The 21331-nt window shown below is 45.2% G+C and overlaps 1 protein-coding gene across 2 annotated transcripts in view; it reads left to right on the top strand.

Annotated features, from left to right (window-relative positions):
* lama1 (laminin, alpha 1) overlaps window positions 1-21331 on the top strand; it is a 286034-nt gene that overhangs the window by 188009 nt on the left and 76694 nt on the right. For both annotated transcript variants that reach the window (XM_048529540.2, XM_048529541.2), the window contains 3 exons: window positions 9822-9920; window positions 14399-14510; window positions 18295-18457. In XM_048529540.2, coding sequence (XP_048385497.1) covers window positions 9822-9920; window positions 14399-14510; window positions 18295-18457 — 374 coding nt within the window. The remainder of the gene's footprint in view (window positions 1-9821; window positions 9921-14398; window positions 14511-18294; window positions 18458-21331) is intronic.

The raw sequence follows: 21331 nt of genomic DNA, 5'->3' as shown, positions 1-21331 counted from the left end.
ATGCACACATCCAGCCACAGACACACACACACACACACACACACACACACACACATAGCCAGCCACAGCCCCACACACACAGACACACACAAACACACACACACAGCCACACAGTCACGCGCACACACACAGCCACACACACACATAGCCACACAGACACACACACACACAGACACAAACCACAGACACACACACACACACACACACACACACACACAAACATACACAAACCACAGACATATACACACACACACAGAGACACACACACACACAGACACAAACCACAGGCATATACACACACAGACACAAACCACAGACATACACACACACACACACACACACACAGAGACACACACACACACAGACACAAACCACAGGCATATACACACACAGACACAAACCACAGACATACACACACACATATACACACACACACACACACACAGAGACACACACACACACACAGACACAAACCACAGGCATATACACACACAGACACAAACCACAGACATACACACACACACATACACACACACACACACACACACACACACACACACACACACACACATACATACACACACACACAGAGACACACACACACACAGACACAAACCACAGACATACACACATCCACTCTGGGCATTGTACTCCCAAACATGTCCAAAGCAGTTTTTGGGTCGAGAGAACAAATGACCAGCAACTACCGGTGGAGATCCCACCTCTGGACAATGAACAGCCCTTGAAGCATTAAACCAGTGTGGTGGAGCCAATGCCAGCGAAGATATGGAATAGGAAACCACCTAAAACACCCCAGCCCAGGTGAGGAATGTAAATGAAGACTTTATTTTCGGGTTACCAACCACTGGCAGCTTGTAGGCCTTGCTTGTTGTCACGACCTGAACCTTAAAGAGAAGGATTTTATCCTCAATAAGATGTGAGCCAGTGCTTCCCAAATGTTCTCCTGCTGTGACCCCATTTTGAGGCTGAAAATTGTACTGCCACCCCCGGTGCTGAGTGAGCTGGGCATGGGGAGGGAGGATGAGGTTGGTAGGAGGAGATGAAGATGTATGGGGTTGGGGAATTGGTGGCAGGGTGTTTAGCTGTCGCTGTGTCAGAGCTCACACCCCTCAAACCCGAAATTTCAACATGTGACCTCTCTTGAGGCCCCAACACTAACTTTGGGAAGCTGTAGTGGAGTTTATTGCGTGATGACAAACCACTACAAGTTACATTGGTAAAACAGACGTGGTCACAAAGACAGTAAGGAGACCTGTGCGCATCGGCGTTCTTCGTTATCCCAACCTACAACTGCACAAGATAACAAAATGTGGAGCTGGATGAACACAGCAGGCCAAGCAGCAACTCAGGAGCACAAAAGCTGACGTTTCAGGCCTAGACCCTTCATCAGAGAGGGGGGTGGGGAGAGGGAACTGGAATAAATAGGGAGAGAGGAGGAGGCGGACCGAAGATGGACAGAAAACAAGATAGGTAGAGAGGAGAGTATAGGTGGGGAGGTAGGGAGGGGATATGTTAGTCCAGGGAAGATGGACAGGTCAAGGAGGCGGGATGAGGTGGTAGGTAGGAAATGGAGGTGCAGCTTGAGGTGGGAGGAAGGGATGGGTGAGAGGAAGAACAGGTTAGGGAAGTAGAGACAGGCTGGGCTGGTTTTGTGATGCAGTGGGGGAAGGGGAGATTTTGAAGTTTGTGAAGTCCACATTGATACCATTGGGCTGCAGGGTTCCCAAGCAGAATATGAGTTGCTGTTCCTGCAACCTGCGGGTGGCATCATTGTGGCACTGCAGGAGGCCCATGATGGACATGTCATCTAAAGAATGGGAGAGGGAGTTGAAATGGTTCGTGACTGGGAGGTGCAGTTGTCTGTTGCGAACCGAGTGGAGGTGTTCTGCAAAGTGGTCCCCAAGCCTCCGCTTGGTTTCCCCAATGTAGAGGAAGCCACACCGGGTGCAATGGATACAATATACCACATTGGCAGATGTGCAGGTGAACATCTGCTTGATATGGAAGGTCATCTTGGGGCCTGGGATGGGGCTGAGGGAGGAGGTGTGGGGGCAAGCATAGCACTTCCTGCGGTTGCGGGGGAAGGTGCCGGGTGTGGTGGGGTTGGAGGGGAGTGTGGAGCGGACAAGGGAGTCGCAGAGAGAGTGGTCTCTCCGGAAGGCAGACAAGGGTGGGGATGGAAAAATGTCTTGGGTGGTGGGGTCAGATTGTAGATGGTGGAAGTGTCGGAGGATGATACGTTGTATCTGGGGGTTGGTGGGGTGGTATGTGAGAACGAGGGGGATCCTCTGGGGGCGGTTGTGGCGGGGGTGGGGTGTGAGGGATGTGTTGCGGGAGATGCGGTCAATGGCGTTCTCGACCACTGCGGTGGGAAAGTTGCAGTCCTGGAAGAACGTGGACATCTGGGATGTGCGGGAGTGGAATGCCTCATCCTGGGAGCAGATGCGGCGGAGGCAGAGGAATTTGGAATAGGGGATGGAATGTTTGCAGGAGGGTGGGTGGGAGGAGGTTATTCTAGGTAGCTGTGGGAGTCAGTGGGCTTGAAATGGACATCAGTTTCTAGCTGGTTACCTGAGATGGAGACTGAGAGGTCCAGGAAGGTGAGGGATGTGTTGAAGATGGCCCAGGTGAACTTGAGGTTGGGGTGGAAGGTGTTGGTAAAGTGGATGAACTGTTCGAGCTCCTCTGGGGAGCAAGAGGCGGCGCCAGTACAGTCATCAATGTAACGGAGGAAGAGCTGGGGTTTGGGGCCTGTGTAGGTGTGGAAGAGGGTCTGTTCCACGTAACCTACAAAGAGGCAGGCATAGCTTCGGCCCATGCGGGCACCCATGGCCACCCCCTTTGTCTATAGGAAGTGGGAGGAATCGAAAGAGAAGTTGTTGAGGGTGAGGACGAGTTTGGCTAGGTGGATGAGGGTGTCGGTGGAGGGGGCTTGGTCAGGCCTGCGGGACAGGAAGAAGCGGAGGGCCTTGAGGCCATCTGCATGAGGAATACAGGTGTATAGGGACTGGACGTCCATGGTGAAAATGAGGTGTTGGGGGCCGGGGAATTGGAAGTCCTGGAGGAGGTGGAGGGCGTGGGTGGTATCACGGACGTAGGTGGGGAGTTCCTGGACCAAAGGGGAGAAAATGGAGTCCAGATAGGTGGAGATGAGTTCGGTGGGGCAGGAACAGGTTGAGACAATGGGTCAACCAAGGCAGGCAGGTTTGTGGATTTTGGGAAGGAGATAGAAACGGGCCGTGCGGGGATGGGGAACAATGAGGTTGGAGGCTGTGGGTGGGAGGTCCCCTGAGGTGATGAGGTCATGGATGGTGTTGGAGATGATGGTTTGGTGCTCGGGGGTGGGGTCATGATCAAGGGGGCAGTAGGAGGAGGTGTTGGAGAGTTGGCGTTTGACCTCGGCGATGTAGAGGTCAGTGCGCCATACTACCACTGTGCCACCCTTGTCTGCGGGTTTGGTGGTGTGGTTGGGGTTGGAGCGGAGGGAGCAGAGTACTGCCCGTTCTGCGGGGGAGAGGTGTGGAGAGGTTGAGGCGGTTAATGTCTCAATGGCAGTTGGAGATGAAGAGGTCGAGGGAGGGTAGGAGGCCTGGGGGTGATGTCCAGGAGGAGGACTTGTGTTGGAGGTGGGTGAAGGGGTCAGTGGAGGGAGGGTTAGGCTCCCGGTTAAAGAAGTAAGCGTGGAGGCGAAGGCGGCGGAAAACTGCACGATGTCCAAACGTGACTGGTATTCGTTGATGTGTGGGTGAAGGGGGACAAAGGTGAGCCCCTTGCTTAGGACTGACCGTTCGTCCTGAGTCAGTGGGAGGTCTGCGGGGATGGTGAAGATGCGGCAGGGCTCAGTGTGGCTGTCTCCTCTGGGGTTGCTGGCTGTGGAGGCTGTGGGCGGGGTTCCGTCGGCGTCGGCTCTGGGCGGGGTTCTGTCGGCGGTGTCAGCTGTGGGCGGGGTTCCGTCAGCTGTGGGCGGGGTTCCGTCGGCGGTGTCAGCTGTGGGCGGGGTTCTGTCAGCTGTGGGCGGGGTTCCGTCGGCTGTGGGCGGGGTTCTGTCGGCGTTGGCTGTGGGCGGAGCGGAGTGGGCGGCAGCAGCAGTGGTGTGGTGTTGGTTCTGGAAGTGGAGGCAGTGACTGTAGCAGCGATCGCGTACGCGGTCGCGGAAGTGGTGTGCCCAGCGGTGGCGGATGTGACGTCATCGGTGGGGTCACCGGCTGTGTCCTCATGGTCAATGGCGGCGGGTACATGGTGGGGGAGGGGCAACGACAGGCTGGGGATTTGGGAGGTGCAGGAATCCTCTTGTGGGTGGCAGGAGCCAGTGAGTTTGTTGTACTTACGATTTTTGGTGTCCAGTAAAGCTGAGTTGAACTGGGTGTTCAGTCTGTGGTTCCTGTGGAGGATAAAAAACAGCAGAGGTCCTTTGCAGGTCGGGAAGAGGGAGGCTCTGAGCTGGGGCAGATTGGATTGCAGTGCCTTGGAGATGCCGACGCATTGCTGCAAGTGTCTGTTTCAGGGCTCGCAGGGAGAAATGCTTCTGAAGGGTCTGAATGCTCTGGGTGTAGAGGTGGTCACGGTTGGGGCCAAATTGGGAAGGCTTGAATGTAGACCGTAGTCCATTGGGGATGATCCAGTTCCGTAGGAAGGTGATGGGACTGTGGTACCTGGTTTGCTTCAGGACATGGTCGAGCAGTTTCAAGGCTGAAGAGATTACAAGAGATTTGCAGTGGGAGGGAGATTCCCTGAGGTTGGTCCGGAGGGAGGAGGGTAACTTCTTCAGGTTAGGCATCCCTGGAAGAGGCTTCGCAGTGGGGTTGAAATTGTATCAGAGATAATGGGAACTGCAGATGCTGGAGAATCCAAGATAACAAAGTGTGGAGCTGGATGAACACAGCAGGCCAAGCAGCATCTCAGGAGCACAAAAGCTGACGTATCGGGCCTAGACCCTTCATCAGAGAGGAGGATGGGGAGACGGAACTGGAATAAATAGGGAGAGGTGGGGAGGCGGACCGAAGATGGACAGAAAACAAGATAGGTAGAGAGGAGAGTATAGGTAGGGAGGGGATAGGTCAGTCCAGGGAAGATGGACAAGTCAAAGAGGTGGGATGAGGTGGTAGGTAGGAAATGGAGGTGCGGCTTGAGGTGGGAGGAAAGGATGGGTGAGAGGAAGAACAGGTTAGGGAAGCAGAGACATGCTGGACTGGTTTTGGGATGCAGTGGAGGGTGGGGACACGGCTGGTTTTGTGATGCAGTTGGGGGAGGGGAAGAACTGAGCTGGTTTTGGGATACAGTGGGGGAAGGGGAAGAACTGGGCTGGTTTTGGGATGCAGTGGGGGAAGGAGAGATTTTGAAGCTGGTGAAGTCCACGTTGATACCATTGGGCTGCAGGGTTCCCAAGTGGAATATGAGTTGCTGTTCCTCCAACCTTCGGGTGGCATCATTGTGGCACTGCAGGAGGCCCATGATGGACTTGTCGTCTGAGGAATGAGAGGGGAAGTAGAAATGGTTCGTGACTGGGAGGTGCAGTTGTTTGTTGCGAACCGAGCGGAGGTGTTCTGCAAAGCGGTCCCCAAGCCTCCGCTTGGTTTCCCCATGTAGAGGAAGCCACCCTCCCTACCTCCCCACCTATACTCTCCTCTCTACCTATCTTGTTTTCTGTCCATCTTCGGTCCGCCTCCCCCTCTCTCCCTATTTATTCTAGTCCCTCTCCCCATCCCCTCTGTGATGAAGGGTCTAGGCCCGAAACGTCAGCTTTTGTGCTCCTGAGATGCTGCTTGGCCTGCTGTGTTCATCCAGCCCCACACTTTGTTATCTTGGATTCTCCAGCATCTGCAGTTCCTACAACTGCACAACATTATCAGATTGGGTGGAGCTAAACACAGTGGCCAACATTAACCCTCCCAGAATCATTTACTTTATACAACAGCAAATGTAGAAAACCTGGGTGAGATACTGCCGAACACAGAGGTGCTGTCATTTTATTTTGTAACAAGTTGTTGATATCAGTGTCAATTTTGTCACAGTTGCTGCCATGTTAAATGAAACATTTATGGCCACAGCGACCCACTGATTGATGATGGAGCATGACATGCTTTATGTGTCAGAACATAATGTTAGCTGGAGGTGTACATGAGAGTTGCAATATAATGCCCACCTTCATATATTTACTGTAAAGGAACTGGTTTTCCACCATCTGTACTGAGCAGTGGACTGTCATCCAGGAGCCCTGACTATATTTAGGGTTGTTGGAGTGAAGGGAACCTTTATTAATAAATATAAAAGAAATATTAACGAGTCAATAAAACTAAAACCAGCAGCAAATTTTTGCTAATGATTTTAGACCAATACTTGCTACGGAAATGCCATATATCCGTTACCAATACAGGGTTCCTGGTTTCTCTTCATGAAACAGTGACAATCAAGAACCTGAAACTGACGAACCTTTATATGTTTCTATAACTAGTTTATTCTCCAAGGTGGGATGTGGGTATCACTGGTAATTTATTGCGCATCCCTAATTTGCCTTGTACTGAGTGGCTTATAAAGGGCAGAGATGAGCAAGCCTCATTGTTTTAGGTCTGGGGTCATATATAGTTTCTATCAGTTACAAAGGGCAGATTTGTTTCTGTAAACTGATGGATTTGTAAACAACAATCAGTGGTCTAGCTTTCAGTTCCAAATTTCTTTAACTGGGTTTAAATCCTGCCAGTTACACAGTGGGATTTTAACCGATCTGAAACACTAGCCCAGTGACAACACCACTTAACCACCTCCATTCCCCACTTTTAGCAGCGACAGGGCTATGCATTACTGCTACATCTCATCATTTATAAAGTGAATCTAGCTGCCTGTTTCAAGTCGGTGAAGTCAGTCAGAGGATTTTCAGAAGATCTAGCAATAGTCAGAATTTCGACACATATATCAAAGTTTAGTGACTGAAACAAGACTCCCTGTCAGAGATCTGAAATAAAACACAGAACAGGCTGCAGAAACTCAGAAAATCTGGAAGTTTCTGTTGGCAGAGGAACAGTTAACATCTTGAGTCCAGAGATTCTTTTTTCACAGTTCATCTTTGCACTCGAAGTGTTAATTCTGTTTCTTTCTCCTCCATCATTGCCAGACCAGCTGAGTTTCTCCTGCACTTCTGATTTTATCGTAAATTGCTTTAAAACATGATCTGTGAAGAGAAAGGAATGAAAGAAAGAATGCAGTCTTTGCTCTGGAAAATGATCTCTCACAATGATCATGAAGACCGAGTGGTAAATTCTACCACATAGATCAGACCATATGCTGTCAGTCCGTGAGAGTTTGTGTAAAATGAAGACAGATGTTCTCTGGGACTAACAACAGGAGCAGCAATTTCCACTTGGAATAAATATCTTAAATGCTGGAATCAGTTAATATGGAACAGCTGGAGTTCTTGTGTTCTAGGATGTTGAATATAAACAGTGTGAAGAGCTCTCAGCAAGAGATAGCTAATGAAGCCTCACCTTGCTTGAACTTTCAACTTTTTACCAACATAATTGAATGCAATTTGGCTTAATGTTTTCACCTGCCAGGATTTTGTTTTGCCCCCACAGCCCCAATACTCCTCCTCACGTGTTGATAATGTAGAGTAGGTGTGGACATTGTTTCTGATGCTTTTCAATACACCTGACTTGAAAACACTCACATGCAATTGTTTCATTAGAATAATCGATTGCCGGTAAGGAGCACATGACTGGAAATCAGCTTGAACATTTCTGGAAACTCTTGCTGTTATTCTGCAATGCTGCTATCCTACAGAATCAGCTTTCCACAGTCACCAAAACGTGTGCTCCTTTTTAAACTTCTGTACAATCTGTGCGGTCGTGTTGTTCCAGATGTTAGCTGTCTGAATAGAAGGGCAATAGTAACACAAGTTCGGCACATTCACTGGGAGAATCCCAAGTCTGAGCCAAAAGGTTGTCTCACCATCCTCTACAAGGCATTAGTCAGGAATCTGATGGAATACTCCCTTCTTGCCTGGATGGATGCAGCCCCAACAACACTCAAGAAGCTTGGCACCATCCAGGACAAAGCAGCCTGTTTGATTGGTGGCACATCCACAAGCATCCAGTCCCTCCACTGCCAACACTCAGTAACAGCGCTGTGTGCTATCAACAAGATACGCTGCAGTCACTCACCAATGCTCCTTAAGCTGCACCTTCCAAACACACAATCTTTGGCACCAAGAAGGACAAGGGCAGCAGATACATGTGAACACCACTGTTTGTGAGTTCTCCTCCAAGCAATTTGTAATCCTCACTGGGAAATATATTGCCGTTCCTTCAGTGACGTTGGGTCCAAATTCTGGAGCTCCCTTTCTAACAGCTTCTTTGGTCTACCTATATCACATGGACTGCAGCGTTTCAAGAAGACAGCTCACTGCCCCTCTGTCAAGGGCAACCAGGGATGGGCAACAGCCCACAACACCCACGCCCTGCGAACTCGTGAAGAAAATATTAGGAATTTAAGCATAGAATTTGAAGCTGCAAGCTACTGCAGTTCTGAGAGACTGCTGAGTGCTTTGAAATACTGTATATTGAATGAGATATTATAAAATGCCATTTTATGTCCTCAGGTGGTATTTGAAGCTTGCCATGACATTATTTTATACTATAACATCAATATTTCTTCCTCAACTAACATTTCTGAAACGTACCATCTGGTCATTACTGCAGTGCTGTTTGTTGGTGCTTGTTGTGTGGAAACAGGCTGCCATATTTTCTCATAATAACAGTGAATATATTTCAAAAGTACTCTGTTGGTTGTAAAACATGTTAAGATGTATTGAGGTCATGCAAGATGCCCACAGGTGCCATTGAAATACAAGTGTTCCTTTCTTACATACCTGAACTTCAACAAGACAAAAAAGTATTGGCTTTAATTTCAAAGGGAATAGTGAATGAAAATGGAGAAATCTTGCTAAAACTAGACGAGGCACACCCAGAATGCTGTGAACCATTTGGTTCCCTTATTTGAGGAAAGACTGGAGGCAGTCCAGAAATGGTTCACTAGATTGATTCTGGGGACTTATAGGGATAAGGCAGCAAACTGACATTGAGGGTTATCAGATCAGTGATCGCATTGAATGGTAGAGCAGGTACAATGGGCCAAATGGCTGCCTTCTGTTCCTGCAATTTGACATATTATAATCCCCCATCATTTAGATCTTAAGCAGCTGAAACTCAGATGTTGACACAATTTTGTTTGTAAATCAGGTTAGCTTCCTTTTCAGCAACGTAAAATTAATCTTGCAGAAATACAATGATCTGCATTTTTAAACCAATTGTTTTAAATCATCATCATGTTGGAAATTAAGTAATCGCATTTCTCCTTTTTCTAATTCTTTCGGAGGGTCAGAGGTGACAGTAGAATTAAAGGTTAATGTTTCCATGAGCTCTCCTTTGTTGTACACATCCTGTTGATTTCCATGTGATATGTGCCAGAGTGAACACACAGATATCAAAGTACATTTTAATCACAGTGAGATCAGCCAGCTCAGCAATTGATGGAGATAGCATGAAACTTAAACAATTATTTACACCCATTAGATTGAAAATAGCAGGTTACATAACTAGTTTTAAAAATGTTAAGAAACTCCTCGATGTCTTTCATTTCCTTCTCCAGCTTTTGATTAACTCTAGGTCTGCAGGGAAAACAGAAACTAGTTTTGCATTCTGCTCCTAAGACAGGCTTACTAAAATAAATGAGAAAAAGTAAGATTTTATTCACTGGGTATATCTCGGTGGCTTAGACAAAGATGATTTTATTTATTGCTTTTCTCACAGATTACTCTGTCGACAGAAAGAAACACAAGTGCCCTCGTTGCAAAGGTAGAAGAACAGATGTCTGCTTTGATCTTGGGGATTAGCCACTTACAGAAGAAGGTAAATCAAAAGTAAAATAAATCCTTGTCTACTTCTTAGTTAAAGCGGCATTGCTTAATATTGGGCGAGTGATTTTCAGTCTCTGACCAGAGGTGGAAAAGGCCCAGGCAGTTTCGAGCTCTGTATAATAAATCCCTATTTAGAGATTACTGTTTTAACATTGTTTCACTTTAAAGCTGTGAATAAATTAGTGATAATTTTTTCTGATGAAGGGTCTAGGCCTGAAATGTCAGCTTTTGCGCTCCTGAGATGCTGCTGGGCCTGCTGTGTTCATCCAGCTCCACACTTTGTTATCTTGGATTCTCCAGCATCTGCAGTTCCCATTATCTCTGATACAATTTCAACCCCACTGCGAAGCCTCTTCCAGGGATGCCTAACCTGAAGTGATATGAATTAGTGATAATCTATTTGTTTGTTTTTCAGTTTAGACTCACTTGCTACAGCCTTCCTGTTGCTGCTCTGTCCCACCTGTTCCAGAGCTGTGTAATAACATCTCAGAACAGGTTGATTAGAAACTATCTACGGCTATATTAAGGTTTTGGAGTAGATCTGTAGCTCAGGTTGTGGGTGTTGAGGTTGGTTGGCTCGCTGACCACGTCCCGACACAATCATCACACTATCCTCCATCAGGAACACGTCAGAACTCACCTCAAGACTTCTGTGACTGCTGGGCATCAGAGTGGCACACAAGCCCACATCAACCCTACGACAAGTGCTCACCCGAACTAAAGACCCACTCCCCACCGTGGACAGGACCAGTGTCATCTACAAGATCCCCTGCAGAGACTGCGAGAAACTGTACTTCGGACAAACAGGAAGGAAACTAACAACAAGAGAACATGAACACCAACTGGCTACAAAAAGACACGACCAATACTCAATCCACACGGACAAGGAGATCCACGACTTCAACTGGGACAACACCAAGATCCTGGGACAGGCTAGGCAGAGACAGGTACGGGAATTCCTGGAAGCATGGCACTCCACGAAGCAGGCTATAAATAAACACATTGAACTTGACCCCATATAAGTTCCAGTACGGAGGAAACCTGGAAGTGAGGCAATCCATCGCAACGGACCCCAGAGTGTAAAAGCCTGAAGGGAAAACACACCAACACTTCATCAGAGATAATGAAATGTGAGGCTAGATGAGAACAGCAGGCCCAGCAGCATCTCAGGAGCACAAAAGCTGACGTTTCGGGCCTAGACCCTTCATCAGAGAGGGGGATGGGGGGAGGGAACTGGAATAAATAGGGAGAGAGGGGGAGGCGGACCGAAGATGGAGAGAAAAGAAGATAGGTGGAGAGAGTATAGGTGGGGAGGTAGGGAGGGGATAGGTCAGTCCAGGGAAGACGGACAGGTCAAGGAGGTGGGATGAGGTTAGTAGGTAGGAAATGGAGGTGCGGCTTGGGGTGGGAGGAAGGGATGGGTGAGAGGAAGAACAGGTTAGGGAGGCAGAGACAGGTTGGACTGGTTTTGGGATGCAGTGGGTGGGGGGGAAGATCTCTGCAGTTCCCATTATCACTAACACTTCATCAGAGGCTGCACTGAGGATGTTACCTAGCACAGTAATGAAATGTCTGCAGAACAACAACTATCTCGGCGAGCCAACCAACCTCAACACGACTATACTCTTGCTCCCATTCTACATTCCCTTTGGCATACTTGAAGTTCTTTTCCTGGCCTTGTGTCCTATGCCCTGTCCCAGGCTGCCACTTTGAACTTGCACTGAAGTCCTTAGCTCCAGCTAGTGGTAGCGGTTTGTCAGTGCAGGCAGTTCTGCAACCTGATTGAGCACAGTCCATTAAAACATCATCAGGTGAGAGCAGAATTGACGTATTTTTCATTTAGGAATAGAAGGTTCTTGAAATGCATCGGTAGCATCCCCACCTCTGAGCTAGCAGGAACAGGTACAACTCTTATCTGCTTCAGAAGTGTGTAATGATAACTCAGGTTGAATAGAAAGTATCTTTATTTAGGAATATGCACCATTCCAAGTTAGATTTTAAGCTTTTTTTGCAGAGAAAGATTCTGAATCACTCAACTGCATAAAGTTTATTTTATCTTTAGTGACGTATTTTGTTTTCCACATTATTTCAGCTTAGAAAACTGTCCACATAAGGTACAGTATTTCACTCTGAACATTGTTTTCTCATGTAAGAAATATCAAAAGGAATCTAACTCCAGTTATATCATTGATTTCTGTGGGAATGCATGATTCACTTAAAATCACACATTTCAAGCCTCTGTGTAACCGAAAGGCCCAAGTGCGCAACAGATTCAACTCAAAAGGAAACGTATGAGAGTAGGACTCCTATAATTGCTGGGTACTAAATTCTGGAAAGATCTGGGACGGCACGGTGGTTCAGTGGTTAGCGTTGCAACCTCACAGTGGCAGTGACCCGAGTTCAATGCCAGCCTCAGGTGACTGTCTGTGCTTAGTTTGCACATTCTCCCTGTGTCTGCGTGGGTTTCCTCTGGGTGCTCCGGTTTCCTCCCACAGTCCAAAGACGTGCCGGTTAGGGTGGATCGGCTGTGCTAAATTGCCCATAGTGTTCAGGGGTGTGTGGGTTATAGGGGCTCAAGTTGGGATGCTCCAAGGGGCAGTGTGGACTTGTTGGGCCGAAGGGCCTGTTTCCACGCTGTAGGGAATCTAATCTAAAGGGTCAAATGAGGTTGAAGACAGGAATGTACGAAACAGGAAAAGAAGAGATCAAATCCTTATCAAGCCGCTTATTTTCCAACATAACTTAATGCATGACTACTAATGTACTGCCATTGGAGAGACATTAGCAAGGGGCGAAATTCCTGAAGAAAAATTGAATCAAACTCTTAAAGCAATTCCTCCCCAGTCAATTAAGTAATCAAGTGAAGCCAGGAAACCGCTGTGATTGATATCCCTTGGGGAAGCCTCCGTAACCGAAGAAACAGTGGCATGTTACTCCAGTTTTCATCGTCAATGACTAGGAACTAAATATTGAACGTGTTGTCACTAGCTTATTGTACTGGTTCCAGGTTGGCAGCAAGATCAATGGCTTTCGACAATATTGTTTGGCAGACTGATGCGTTTGCATTCAGCAATACTCCTTTGGGAGCAATAGCAACAGTTACTACAATTACCTCTTGGCAGGAAAGATACTTTGCATGGATAAGCAAGAGAAACTGCAGGAATATTTTGAGGAAAAAACTTTCAGATGTGTGCTATGATAGGGATGGCCATGAAAATCAGATTGCCGTTAAAAAAAACTCAACTTGACATGCAGCACCATAGATTCATTGATAAGTTTATTACATAGATGGAGGCTATTTGCTCCACTGTGTCCATTTCAGAAATGCTGTTTCCATTGCTGGCTGTTCTGCAGGCATCTCGGACACTATGCCCTACATCATTGCCTCAGGAGAATTAATGAAAAGCCTGTCTAGGGATAGTTCATGATCTTTCCAGAATTGAGCATATTTGGAGGTAGACAGTTGGACTGCTAAGTCAGTTTAGAGGCTGAGCTGTCTCTCTTTTTCCAGTAATTTCACCCATTTGACCTGATCCCTACAGCAGTTCAGAAGACAAGGTTGATTGAAGATGAGGGAAGATTGGTCACTCTCTATGGCAGTGCATGCTGTCTTCCACAGATCTATCAGCGACATAAGCAGGAACTGGAGCATACTGCTTTGTGGGAAGGGTCACTTCTCAAATAGAAACAGAACCATACTGTAAACTCTAAGCAAGTTATGACAGTATCTTTGGAGATAGTGTGGAATGTAATTAATGTTTCTAAGCTGCAACTTACATTCTACAGACTTGCTGGTCAGCAGCCTGGTTTTTAAAGGTACACAATCCGGTGGCAGATTCCAACCGTGTATTCACTTGTGCATACATATGAGGTTCTATACAAATGCACATTTGTTCTCTCATCCCCAAAGAACAGGTTCTTCGCTGCTGTTATCAGACCTTTGAACAGACCTCTCATACATTAAACTTGAGCTTTCTCTCCACCTTCTCTGTAGCTGTAATACTATATTCTTCATTTTGTTCTATTACCCTGATGTATTATGTAAGGTACAATATTGCCTGGATAACAAGCAAAACAATACTTTTCACTGTGTCTCAGAACATGTGACAATAATCAAACCAAATCATATCAAATCCTTGTTTCTTTTTTCTGATTTGTTTCCCTGTCTTTGTAGCAAGTAATGAAAGCTAAGAAAGGATGTGTGGCAGTGTTCGTTGAGGCAGCTTGTGCTAGCTCATGTGATCTCTGGGATATGTCCAGTCACTGCTGAACATTGTCTGGTCTTGTACTGTGGTGCAGAGCCTCACCAACTGCATGATGCTGGTGACAACACAGTGCAGCTGGCCCAGAGGTTACCATGAGGTGACCCCAAACCCCCTTTCTCTCATCACCCTTGCCATACTGCTGATAAAAGACAGGGGGAATATAGCTGAACCACAGTGTAAATCAAGTTAAATATTTCCATATCAGGTCGCTCTGGAGTTTGCTGGTGGACAGGATCTGAATGAAGCTGCTGGGAGAACACTAACCAGGGGTTTGGAGCTTGCAGCATTTGTAAATAAAACAACCAAGACAATAAATGGTATGTACATCACAATCATTGTGTAAGTCTTGTCATTTGATGAGCACTAAGCCTGTATTTTCATCAAAACAGAATCATGAAACAAGTGACTGCTTTTGTTGAATGTAGCAGTGATAACAAGTGGTAAATTACCATCTGCTGGACAATCACCTGCAGAACATTGTGAAAACTGTATTTTAACATAGGCAAAAATCATCTCTGTCAGGTACTTTCAGTTTAGCAATTCATCAAATAACGATTTAGAACCAGAACCATATCATGCAGTTTTTAAAGTGGGTTAATTATCTCCTGTCAGAACCTTGCTGCCCTTTATTCTTATAATCAAAAAACAAAGAAATGAACTAAATAAAGACCAACATAAAAGTGACATTGTACAAAATACATTGAATCTCCCTTTTGTAGCATAGACTTTGAAGTTTGGTATTTTAAAGCTGCAAGTAATTTTTAAATTGTTTGGTACATGCCATTGTGCATCCAGTTGTTAGTAAACCATATTAAGATCTAACATGACTGATGTTCCAAAGGAATCATGGTACTTGCTTTGAGGAGCTTCTGGTTTATAGCTGGTTTCTGATTATGAAATGTAAAGCAATGCTTTCTGTTGAGAAAGCGACAATGACCTTGCATTGTAAGGGATTCAGTGCAGCATCACAATTATTGAAGACTCTGTCAAGGACAGTTTACAGGTTTGCAGAGCTGAAGTAATCTAACGTTCAAATGGGTTAAAAACTTCCCTCTAACAGTGCAAGAAAATGCCCTCGAATATTGAGTATTAAGGTGATTTTTTAAAAAGATGTGTAACTTACCTGTGAGCAGTGGACTGTGAATCAGTCACCTACTTTGAGCCCGTTACCAGATGTTGAGAGTAGCCCAAAGGAAGTTGTTCTCTTTATTCCTATTGTTTTGTGGCACAGCCCTTGGTGATGCAGCAAGCTTTTCTCAAATGCCACTCTCTCAACTGTGAACGGGCTTGTAGCTTTACATTTTGCTAACTTCACAAAACGCCAAGCGAAGAGTATTCTGCATGAGCACTTATGTTTGAAATGTAAGGACCTGGGAGTTTCAGCTTTGTGAAGAAATATATGGAAAAGCGGTCATATAGCATGGATGCTGCCTGTATGTTTTTGTGCATTTGCAATGAGGTCTGACCGGCCATTCAGATAGAGGGCCATTATAGAAACTAGTTTCTGTACAGAAATAGAGAAACCCATCCAATGCAGCATTGTATTAACTAAAGAGTGGGAGGAAAGGAAAGGACACCAATATGGTTAACGTGAAAAAATGACTGTGCAATGCAGAAATTTAAAATGTTGTTGTTATGGAGGGTTGGGTAAAGTTAATTTCTGCAATTTCTCAAACTGTGAAATGTCTGCTTCAGTTGCTCCAAAAAACACAACTTTGCCTTATTTAGCTGCGGGAGGGGATTGACAGAAAGGGGTGCTCTGAAAATCTGCCTTTCAAAATTATTAATAAGCTAGAATTTCTGTTGACCACCATGTTTCCCTGTTCTTTCAAGAACCTTCAGATTCAAGAGGCATTGGATGTATGCAATGAATGAGTCATACTTACTTCAGCGTTAGTGCTGTATTGTTTGTGAGATATGACTTTAATATATCTAAAAGCTGCTCTTCTGTCACTTGCTAACGTTAACCTCCAGATTTTATCTAGCTGCCATCAGGCTTTGTCAGAGCTGTTAAGCAATGCTGAAATAATGGGCTGTAATTTGCTGTGGCTAATAGAATCTGCCACAAATTAGTCTTGCCCATGCACATGAAGATTCATAATTTGTGGCACGCTGTTGACTGAGCAGTGGCTAATGTTAGGTCTGTCAGCTCATGATGCAGGATCAGCTGCTGCTTGTATTGAAGGTTATGCCACATTCTTCTTTAGCTCTAGGAAACTACTGTTGCTGTAGTTCAGTCGGGGAAATTCACATCTTGGCCTAACTACAAGAGACATGTGAAGTTAACAAAATACAGTTTGCGCCATGTTAACAATACTTACAAGTCACATTGATAATGATAGATCTTGCTACAGACACTACAAGAAGGACTACGCATTAGATCTCACTGATTGGCAATCTTAAAGGTGGCATGATGGTACAGTGGTTAGCACTGTTGCTTCACAGTGCCAAGGACCCGGGTTCAATTCCCATCCTTGGGTGACTGTCAGTGTGAAATTTGCATATCCTCCACACGTTTGTGTGGATTTCCTCTGGGCGCCCCAGTTTCCTCCCACAATCCAAAAACGTGTAGGATGGGGGGAATTGGCCACGCTAGATTACTCAGTGTCCAGTGATGTACAAGCTAGGTGGATTAACCAAGGGAAATGCAGGGTTATGGTTGAGATGCACTTCAGAGGGTCAGTGTGGAGCCATAGAGATATACAGCATGGAAACAGACCCTTTGGTCCTACTTGTCTATGCCAACCAGATATCATAAATAAATTTAGTCCCATTTGGCCCATGTCCCTCTAACCTCTTCCTATTTATATGTCCATTCAGATGCCTTTTAAATGTTGTAATTGTACCAGGCTCCACCACTTCCTCTGGCAGCTCATTGCATACACGCACAACCATCTGTGTGAAAAAGTTGCCCCTTAGATCCCTTTTAAATCTTTCCCCTCTCACTTAAACCTATGCCTCTAGTTTTGGACTTCCCCCACCCTGGGGAAAGGACCTTGTCTATTTACCCTATCCATGCCCCTCATGATTTTATAAATCTCTACAAAGTCACCCCTGAGTCTCCAATGCTGCAGGGAAAATAGCCCCAGCCTTTTAATCTTTCCCAATAGCTCAAACTGCCCAACCCTGGCAACATTCTTGTAGGCCTTTCCTGAACCCGCTCAAGTTTCACAATGTCCTTCCTATAGCAGGCAGACCAGAACTGCACACAGTATTCCAAAATTGACTTAACTGATGCCCTGTACACCTGTAACGTGACCTCCTAACCCCTATACTCAATGCACTGACCAATAAAGACAAATATACCAAATGCCTTCTTCATTATCTGGTCTACTTGCGACTCCACTTTCAAGGAACTATGAACCTGCACTCCAAGGTCTCTGTGTTCAGCAGCACTCCACTTACTAATCGGTGTATAAGTCCTGCCTTGATTTTCTTTTTCAAAATGCAACATCTCACATTTATCTAAATTCCACCTGCCACTCCTTTGCCCATTGGCCTGTTTAGGACGGTTAGCAACAACTAACTCAGAATGACTTCCTTAACAGTTTCCTATGTTTAACCAGCCTTAAATGGAAAAACCTTCTTAATTCTAGTTAAACTTTTGTGGCGGAATGAGACATTGCACATTAGATGCTATAACATTGCATTGGTGTAAAGCACTGTATCATTCCATTAACTGTGAGCAATGCCATGAGAGATCCAGAAGTTAGAAACATATCTAACGTATGTAGATATTGCCCTCTTTCTTTGAACATTTTAAAAATAAAAGAACTAATGAACTGTCGTCTCGGGTGAAGGGATAAGTTCTAATCTGTAGTTCTAAAACAACAAACCACTTTTCAAATTATAAAGTTCCTTTACCCAGCCTGAACAAAAATGAATGACCAGCTAGCCACCCACGAGATAAACAACTGGGTGTGTGATATAAATCGGTGGAATGCCTAGCTTTTATCAGCACTAATACAACTCCACACTTAGATCTTTGTTCTCGCTTTGCCAACCGTTGTGGACAGTGTTCAGTTGATAGATTGTTGCTGGTTGTTGGATTTATATTGTTCCAGTTATCTTCACTAACTTGTCCTAACTTGTTCTTGTTAGCTCATGTTGACATGGCAAGTCACCTGAATGAGACACTGGGCACTGACCTAAATCTCTCAGACACCAAACTGCAACAACTCCAGCGCGAGATCCTGAATATGCTGGAATCCATGCAGAATAGAGTGTTTAATCAATCGAAAGGAATTTCAGCATCGGAACTAAAGTGAGTCCTGGTGTATGCTACATTGCGTAAGACTGCTGTTTTAACACAGTTTGCAAAAGTTAAAGCATTCTGCTGAACAACTGTGACCATTGTGCTTGATATTTGATTCAAATATGACAGTTGGGAAATAAATGTCCTGGGGATACAGAATTATCACAGCAATAAAGGCGGCTATTCATCCCATCATTTTTGTACCAGCTCTCCAAAAGTCTGCTTCGCTGAGTGCCATTTTCCTGTCTTCTCCCTGTAATACCGCACATTGTTCCTTTTAAAATCAGGGAAGGATTGGGCCAAATTTTGGCAAATGGAACTCAATTAATTTAGGATATCTGGTCGGCATGGATGGGTTGGACTGAAGGGTACATCTGCTGAATATATCTATGACTCTATGCATTTAATTCCCTTTGAAAGCCTCAGTTGCTTCTATCTCAGGCAGTGCATTCCAGATCCTAACCGCTCATTGTGTGAAAAGGATTTTCATCCTACCATATTTTTGCTTATTTTACTAATTACTTTAAACCTGGCCCTCATATTCTTGATCCTGTCGGACCTCTTATAATTTTGAATATTTCAATTCCGCTCAGCATTCTCTTAAGGGAGATCCATCCCACCTTCCCCAGTCTAGCTTCATTCTCATCCTTGGAATTATTCTCATAAACCTCTTCCATGTTCTCTCCCTGTCACATCCTTCCTAAAGTGTGGCACCCAAACCTGGATGGAGAAATCTGTCAGGTCATCAGAAATAGGAACAAGAGGAGACCATTCAGCCCCTCAGACCTGCACCACAATTTAAAGTTTTAGAGGGGACAGGATGAATGCAGAGACTATGACAAACATTACATGGGACAAACAGGAAGGAAATTAACCTCAAGGGCACACGAAAATCAATTGGCAACAAAAAGACATGACCAATACTCACTCATCTCTATCCACGTGGATAAGGAGAACCACCAATTCAATTGGGACAACACTAATTGGGACAGGCGAAGCAGAGACAAGCACGGGAATTCCCAGAAGCCTGGTTCTCCACGAAGAAAGCCATCAATAAACACATAGAGCTCCACCCCATATACACTTCACTGCGAAGGAAAACTGGAAGTGAGGTAATCCAGCTCAATGGACACCAGAGTTTAAAGAACAGGCTGGAAAACACAACAGCGCTTCACCGGAGGCTGCACTGATGATGTTACCCAGCAGAGTAATAAAACGTCTGTGGAACAAGAAACCAGCTCAGTGAGCCAACCAACCACAACACCCACTGTTCCACAATTTATAAAATAATTGTTGATCAGCCCCAGGCTTCAATTTCTCACTCATGCATGCTCCTCATAACCCTCAGCTCCCTTATATTTCAAAAAACCATGTGCCTTCTCTTTAAATGCCATCAGTGATCTAGCCTCCATCACTCTCTGGGATAGAGAGTTCCAGACATTCTGTACATGCTGAGAGAGGAAATTCCTTCTCATCTCGGTTTTAAATGAGTGTCCCCTTATTCTGTAACTATGTGCCCTATTTTGAAATCTGCACCCCCCCCCCCCAACTAATAGAAAGATCTTCTCAACATCTAAACTATCAAGCCCCTTCAGAAACTCACCTTTCATTTTTCTAAACTCCCATGAGTAAAGGCGTAACCTGTTTAGCCATTCTTGATAAATCAACCGTTTCATCCTAGAATCAGCCTTTTGAAAACTATTTAGAATGGGCTCCAATGCCCTTGCAATCTTTTGTGAAATACAGAGACCAAAATTGTACATAGTACTTCTGGTGTGGTCTTACTAAGCACCTTGTGCAGTTTTAACAGGAGTATTCCAGCCTACCAGCAATAAAGGCCAAAATTACTAGATGTGCCAGCGCGCTAACATTTTTTTTGTTTCATGCACAAGAACATTCTGATGCCCTCATCCTGTAGTTTTCTCAGAGTGTTCTAAATAAGAAACTGCCTTTGATTCTTCCTACCAAAGTGGATGGCCTCACATTTTCTAGATTAAGCTCCCTCTGCTAAATTATTGCCTACTGACACAACCTATCTGTATTGTCTTGCAGATTCCTAATGTTCTCTTCACAGGATGTTCTCCCACTTATTTTTGTCATGTTAGTAAATTTGTATATGTACACAGTCCCCCTTCTCCAAGTCATTAATGTAGGCAGTAAATTATTGATTCCTTAGGGCTGTTTTTTGTGGCTCTCTACTAGCTACATCTTTGCAACCCTAATCAGGATGCATTCATCCCAATTTTCTGTCTTCTACGTGTTAACCAGTCCTCGGTCTATGTTACTAATATAGCTCCAATGCTTAGTACTCCTATCTTATGCACTAAGCTTTGATGTGGCACCTTGTTGAATGCCTTCTGGAAATCCAAATACATGATATCAGTTGGTTCCCCTTTATCAGCACTGCTTATTATATCCTCAAAGAACTCCAGCAAAATTTTGTCGAACATGGATTTCCTTTTCACAAAACCAAAACCTTTCACAAACCCCTGTTGCTTCTGTTTGATTGTCTTTAGCTTTACTAGCTGACCTGCTATTTCTTCCTTAATAATAGATGCTAGTATTTTCCCAAGGACAGATGTAAGGCTACCTGGCCTATAGTTTTCTGTGTCCCTCCCTTCTTGGGTGTGTCACCTTGATGGTTTTCTAAACTACAGAAACATCCCAGAATCTAGTGAGAATTGAGCTGAGGCCAAACTAGTGTCTTGTGCAAGCGCAGCCCTCACCTCCTTGCTCTTATACTCTGTGCTGCCATTTGTAAAGCCTAGGGATAAAGTTTATTAATTGCTTTCTCAATCAATGCTGCCACCTTTAATGAGCTATGCAGTGGTAAACCAGGTCTCTCTGCTCCTGCACCCCCATTTAATTTTATTGTCTCTCCAT

This window comes from Stegostoma tigrinum, chromosome 5 (genome assembly GCF_030684315.1).
Source record: "Stegostoma tigrinum isolate sSteTig4 chromosome 5, sSteTig4.hap1, whole genome shotgun sequence".
Taxonomy (NCBI): Eukaryota; Metazoa; Chordata; class Chondrichthyes; order Orectolobiformes; family Stegostomatidae; genus Stegostoma; species Stegostoma tigrinum.
This window is presented reverse-complemented; position numbering and strand designations above follow the sequence as displayed.